Source organism: Aphelocoma coerulescens, assembly GCF_041296385.1.
Source record: "Aphelocoma coerulescens isolate FSJ_1873_10779 chromosome Z unlocalized genomic scaffold, UR_Acoe_1.0 ChrZ, whole genome shotgun sequence".
Taxonomy (NCBI): domain Eukaryota; kingdom Metazoa; phylum Chordata; class Aves; order Passeriformes; family Corvidae; genus Aphelocoma; species Aphelocoma coerulescens.
Genome location: NW_027184085.1, coordinates 62,499,529 through 62,506,106, shown reverse-complemented (window position 1 = coordinate 62,506,106; position 6,578 = coordinate 62,499,529). Strand labels below are relative to the sequence as shown.

The 6,578-nt window shown below is 37.2% G+C and overlaps 1 protein-coding gene across 1 annotated transcript in view; it reads left to right on the top strand.

Moving 5' to 3' along the window:
* TRPM6 (transient receptor potential cation channel subfamily M member 6) overlaps positions 1-6,578 on the top strand; it is a 55,542-nt gene continuing 48,964 nt past the window's right edge. Inside the window, exons 1-5 of the mRNA XM_069002488.1 lie at positions 1-96; positions 615-668; positions 3,059-3,199; positions 4,506-4,640; positions 5,723-6,003. Of these exons, the coding sequence (XP_068858589.1) occupies positions 1-96; positions 615-668; positions 3,059-3,199; positions 4,506-4,640; positions 5,723-6,003 (707 nt within the window). The remainder of the gene's footprint in view (positions 97-614; positions 669-3,058; positions 3,200-4,505; positions 4,641-5,722; positions 6,004-6,578) is intronic.

Below are 6,578 nucleotides of genomic sequence, written 5' to 3'. Positions count from 1 at the left end.
ATGGATCGTGTGGATTTTGTGAAACTATTAATAGAACACGGAGTGAACATGCACCGTTTTCTTACCATATCTCATTTGGAAGAACTCTACAATACAGTGAGTATTTAACATTCCAGTGTACAACTTTAGATATGAAAGCCTGGAAACAATACTGTTTTGCTTAAGAGATCTGATGGTTAGGTCACATTTGTATGAAGGATTTTTGAAAAAAACCAAAAAGAAATAAATGGGTTTGATTGTTTTTGATTGTAGTATGGGGGTTTGGGAATGGTGTGCCATGTTGTTATTTTTGATTCACTGACATGAGGGGTTAAGTACTCATTGGAAGCTTACGAGGAATATGTTCAGATTTTAATCTGGTATGTAATATATGCTTACCTTGCTGAAAATGGTATGTTTTTTAGACCAAAGCTATACCAGTTTCAGATTTAAGATAGTTAGAGGTGTTGCAGATTGTTGTTGAAATGTTTTTGAAAAGATTTGTGAGTAGAGTGGGGAGAGTTTGAATCACAGTAGTTTATTCTGTAGATATTTTTAGCTGCTTTCTTATACTGCATTGATTTTCTAGTGTAGAGTGACATGTTTGTTTACTGTGTTTTCTATTCCCACCACAGAAACAAGGACCATCAAATCTCCTTTTATACCATCTAGTTCGAGATGTGAAACAGGTAATAGACATAGTGAAGGCTGGGGACAAAACCACTAGATTAGAACTTCAGTGTCCACTGGCAAGCTGATATTAGATAATACAGGGGAATTTTTGTAATAGAATTGATGGCTTCATTATTACAGTCCTATATCTGCTAAATGATTTCATCTTAATTCCACTGACCCCCTAAGCAATTAACCAACATATTGCTGCTGAGGCTCCCAAGGGTCCCGTACCTTAATTTCAAAGCTGAGCAGTTCATTCAGATCAGACTCTCTTTCTCACATTACTAAATTGACGTTTTGAAGTGATTGTACAAAAGACTTAATGAATTAATGCAGTAATTATGCTCATTGCTTTAAGGTTGTCTACTTTTCCCCCAAAGTTAAAGAAGTCGTGCCTTGTTAGAGCAGTAACAAAAAGATACTGTGACAAGAGATAATATTTTGATGTTCTGCATTGCCTAGGACAACAGAAGGTGGCAGTGGATGACTACTGCATGGAGCACTTGTTCCATTAGAAATTTAATAGCAGCCTTGTTATTTAGATACATCATTAATTTATTTCACCGTTCTGTTATCTATTGTACCTGAATAAGGTACATGGCTAAGCACTGCTTAGCCAGGAAGGGATGAGCTGTTCTTTATGCATCTAGACTTCAACAAAGGAGATTACTAGATCCAAATCTAGACTAACTGGTTAATTATTTCCAGGGTGTTATTGCTAAGATAAAATGAAATGGTAAGTCTGACTGTTTGCAGGGTTCTGTTGGATTTGTGGTATGATTTTGTTGTTGTGGGTGACTTTCATGGCAATCCCATTTAGGGTTCTTTAGATAGATGTAGGGTATCCTGGTCTCCATAACTAACCATTTTCTGTGTTCTTCCATACTGATTAATATATTCGAGATCTAATCTATGTTATAAATCTGGAAGATGTATATATTGAAACGTCTAAATCTTGAAAAAACACCGAGCTTTTCCAGGCTGAGAAACTTCTCTTCTTCACTGAAGTGATTGATATGACCCCTTCCCTAAAATCCACCTATATATGGCTCTATATATCTCAGGACACTTTGGGAAAACTCAGTAAGTGATCTATAGAGAAGCTTTTGGCACTTGATATACAGTAATGGCATTAGTGTAAAAAATGTCTGCACAATTTCAAGACTTTCTATGCCATTGTGTAAGCTAAACTTGGGACCTGTAAACAGGTCTAAATGCTGAAAAGCCTTTTTCACCTGAGCTTCTGTAAGTACAAATAAGTGCTCTGTGCTTCTGTTGTGCAGTTGCTGTCTGATTAAAAATGGTGACACTGTAGTTGGGACAGTCAGCAGAGTGATGTGACCATGGATTACAGAATATTTTCTTCATTAGTGTGGCCAGCTTTGATGCTGCTACTTTTGAAGAAACATACATTGCAGTCTGCTCTGATGACCTAAAAGATGGGGATTGTGCAGAGAAGTATCTACAAGCGCAGATAGTCAGAAATAGTTGCCTAACTCTCAATGACAGACCTGACAAACTATTCTGAGATGTCCTTTTTCCCCAGAGTGCTCAGCATGTTGATGCCTTCTGTAACCTGGGGCTGAGTGGCCCTAGCTGAGTGTACTGAGGCTTGCTACTGAAGTCTATTGAAAAAACACCCTCAGTCCAATGGAGTAAAAGACTTTTCACAGTCTGAAAGGCATACACTGCTAGGAATACATAACATCTCTCATCCCATTCATATGCAGGCCCCTTTTTCACTTCAAGGAGTTGTAGTTTAAGGTTTTACCAATAATTTTTAAAATCTGCATGGAATGTAATTTGTTCTTCAGAGAATTTGTCACAAACCTTGGGTCTTGGAAGGACAGTGGAGGTAAGATGGGCAATGGTGCTTTTAACAGAAGTGGTGAGAGACTCAGAAGGTAGAGCTAGTGCATGTACTACTGTTCTCCTAGTTGGCAAGACAGACTTGAGCCTCAGCAAGATATTTCCAGTCTCTAGGAATTACTCTGCAACATTAAATACATGCTTCAGCTACTTCTTCAATTTGAATTAATCAAAGTACTTAATCATACCATGCTAGTTTTTTCTTGTTATGAGAAGGTTTTTATCAGTACCTCTGCTGTTGGTGCTTATCCTGAAGAACTGTTATCCTCACTGTTGGATGCAGCTGATCTTGTGAACATTGCAATGTATGTCCCTATGCAATGTGGGTACAGTGAACTGCAGACATCACATTTTTCCCTCTTTCTGAGGGGAGTTCCATATGTGTAATGAATGTGCACATATGAATGAATGTGAGCGATGCAGGAGCTCTCAGTTGCACATTTTTCCAGTTTTCCATTACAATAGGAGAGCTGTGACGTGGTTGAATGTTGCATATAACAGCATCATGAAATGTTTGTGACATTTGGTGTTTCAGAACAGCCTTTCTTTGGATTACAAGATATCACTGATTGACATTGGACTAGTGATAGAGTACCTCCTTGGTGAAGCTTATCGGAGCAGCTACACAAGGAAGAATTTCCGAATTCTCTACAATGATCTCTACAGAAAACACAAGGTAGCTTCTTCCAAATCACTGGTCACCAAGAAAAGTCAAAATGCGACACCTGAAAATAGCTCAGGTTGTCATCATGGTTTGTCTGAAGAGCATCATTTAAATGTATGCCATGCTTGTCTGTTTGAGAACTGTGGAGAGGTTGTAAATAAAAGACAAAAATCCTCAAGACTAGTGATTGTTAAATTATTTATTAGTTCAGTAAATTTACCTTCATTTCCAGTGTCTGGGTTGTGATTTGTCTATCATCCATCAGTAAGGAATGACGAGATTGTGCCAACCACCGTTTTCCCTTTTTTGAAACAGTTACATTTCCATTCTTGCAGCTTCAACCACATCATGGAAAAACTGAATTCCACATGCTTTGAATTAGGCCTAGGGCATGTCAGCATTCTCCCTGGTGGTTTTCCAAAATCAGCAAATTAAAAGCAGCCTAAACTTCTCAATAAATTAGCTGAATGTCATTCCCAACATCACAGAAGGAGCAGATTTACTGCATAAGAATGATCCCCAGTTTTTGGAGTAGAACTGGACTTTGAAATACATCCATATGTTTAAAAACAAACAACAAAACCCTCTCAATCCCATGAACTCTTTCTATGGCTAAGAGAAGAACCTCATAATGATCAGGGAAAATGAGGAGAAACAATGAGACCTATGACTCGGAGTGAATAGAAACACAGAGACAGAGCTTCCTGTGTGCCACTAGTTTTTAACACAATGCTTAAAAAAGATGTGAGCAATTGTAACACCTTTCGCTCTTTCCTAATGATGTATGACCTTGACAGGGATAGGTGAAACCACATAATCTTATAACAAGGAATTGCTGGGAAGATCATTAGTGATTCAGATGCTAACATTCTTCCCTCTTATCCAACACAGAACAAAATTTACAGAGATTTTAGATGTGCCATCCTTCAGAGGAAATTATAAGCAAAAAGTTCAGAGATTTCTGTCTTTCAAACAGCTTATGGCACATTTGATAAAGGGCAGCTCTCAGAAGAGCTTCCAGACTGGGTGATTCCACCTGTTGCAACTCTGTTGTTGCAATTCGTGGATGCTATGTGGAAAATCAGTATTTTGAATTCAGAGACTCAGAAAAATGTATTTTTCTTTAACTGAGATGTGAAGCAGGCCATTTTTTTCCTTGATGGTGTAAGTTCCAGTGGCAGTTATGGTGATTGTTGAGTCACTAGTTTTTGAGTAACATCAGTTTCTACATGCACTATTAGAGTCAGCGAGTACCAGCAAACTTTATTTCTAATTTGCATTTCTCTCCTCATGTTTTATGGTTTGCTTTTGGATCTAGAGAGAGGTGTCCAGCTTGCCTCAAAGCCTGTCTCATTCCTTTCATCATAGTAATCAGATGGATAGTGGAATGGGATCCACCGAAAGCACTTTGCATTCTCAGTTCTTCAGAACTGCACAGCCTTACAAATACAAGGTAATATTGCTTATTCTAGACTTTGCTTAGGATATATTAGGCTGATAATTATTTTACTGACAAATTTTAGACATGTTGGTCAGGCTCCTTGTTTTCATAATTCTACTTAAATTGCAGTGGAAACAATGCTTTACTGCTCACTGCTCATGAAGTACAAGTCTTGCAATTTTAATGGTGAAATCAAGCTCAGACTCCTTCTATGATAATTTTTTAACTTCCATCTATTAGTTGCTAAGGGCTTCAATTTACTGGAAGGTAGCATCACCAAATTTCTGATTATCAGGCATGTGTGAAAACTCTTCTGATTTGGAAGAAATATGGGAGTTCTCTGACTCTCCTAATGCTTTCTCATGATTGCTTATTAAAGTGCTAGACTAAGCTTGTTAAGAAGAGGTACTTCTCGAATATTTGGAAATGGGAACAGAGTATTTTCTTTCAAAGAAAGAATGGCAAAAGAGCAAAGATTGGCATTCATTCATATCTATCTTATTTATCTATCTTTCTATCTGTCTGACAAAACATAAAGTAGAATAAATTTAAATGGCTGTGTTGGAATTAGAGCAAAAATGAACCCGTTATAGCACTGACACTTCCTCACTTATATCAGTAAGATTTTTTTTCCTGTAACTTTCACTGAGAAATATCCAGATATGAATGTATAGCAAGTTTACATTACAAGTGTGACAGACAGTAAAAATAGTCTTTAGGTACCTAAGGTGTATATTTCGGTCTACTGTTTGCTTTTTCTTCTGTCATGATACATATAAAAAGGAGAGTAAAAGCAGGTTCTTGGTATCGTGGGGTTTGGAGACTGCCCAACACTATGGAAAGGGAAGTTACAAAAGGCATGGATGCAGAGTAAGGCGTATTTTTCCTTTGTTAATGTTACCATCTTCTCAGTATTGGCAATCTGAACATGATCCTAGCTGTGGTTTATGACTTTGCTAACCCATGACATTCTCAAAGGTATGTAGCTATCAAATAGTTTGCTACTTTGAATTCACATTTGCGTGGTATTTTATTTTCATGAATCTGAACCTCAACCATTCACTGAGATTTTTTTTTTTTTAATAAATTGATAGGAAAGATCCAGTGCTTTCCCAAAGTATAAGAAGAAATCAAAAGAAGATATAAACTACACAGAGAATTATGAGTCAACTGGCTTCATCTACCCCTATAATGACCTTCTGGTTTGGGCAGTATTAATGAAAAGACAGAAGATGGCAATGTTCTTCTGGCAGCATGGAGAGGAAGCCATGGTCAAAGCTGTTGTGGCTTGTAAACTCTACAGAGCAATGGCACATGAGGCTAAACAGAGCAACATGGTGGATGACACTTCGGAAGAACTCAAGAAGTATTCAAAGTATGAGTTCTCCCTTCATTTCAATTAAAGTTCTCTGGTGCTGAGAATGCTTAGATACTGCCCTAATCCGCTAAGAGTTAGTAAAGTTAATGATGCCATGGATTATGGAATATAAAAAAAATACTTTCAGATACTCACTATTGGTATTATATAATGGATCTATGCGTAGTGTGGTGGAGAGTTAAATGAAAGCTATTTGCATATTACCTAGATGCATATTTGAAAATATAGGTGAGTAATGTATAGCTCATTTTCTGCTAAATGGTCAAGTGAAAGGCTGAAATTTCCCTTGCAGCTTCTCCTCCAGTTCAATTTGTTAGAAAGCCATATGGCAGATAGGTGTTGGACTGTTCAAATCTGTAACAAGTAGTAATGAGCAAACCAAAATCAGTGCTTAAATCCTGCTCTCTGTAAGACTAAGTGGAAAGTGAAATACCTGATTGAATGAAAAGGGAAGTAGACCAAGAATTTTCTTTGTGTTTGTAATTTTCCATTAGTGTTTTCTGGTAGTTTTTCTTGTTAGTAATATATTCTCTGTTTTTTAGATTTCATGCTTAAGATTCAGGAACAACAAA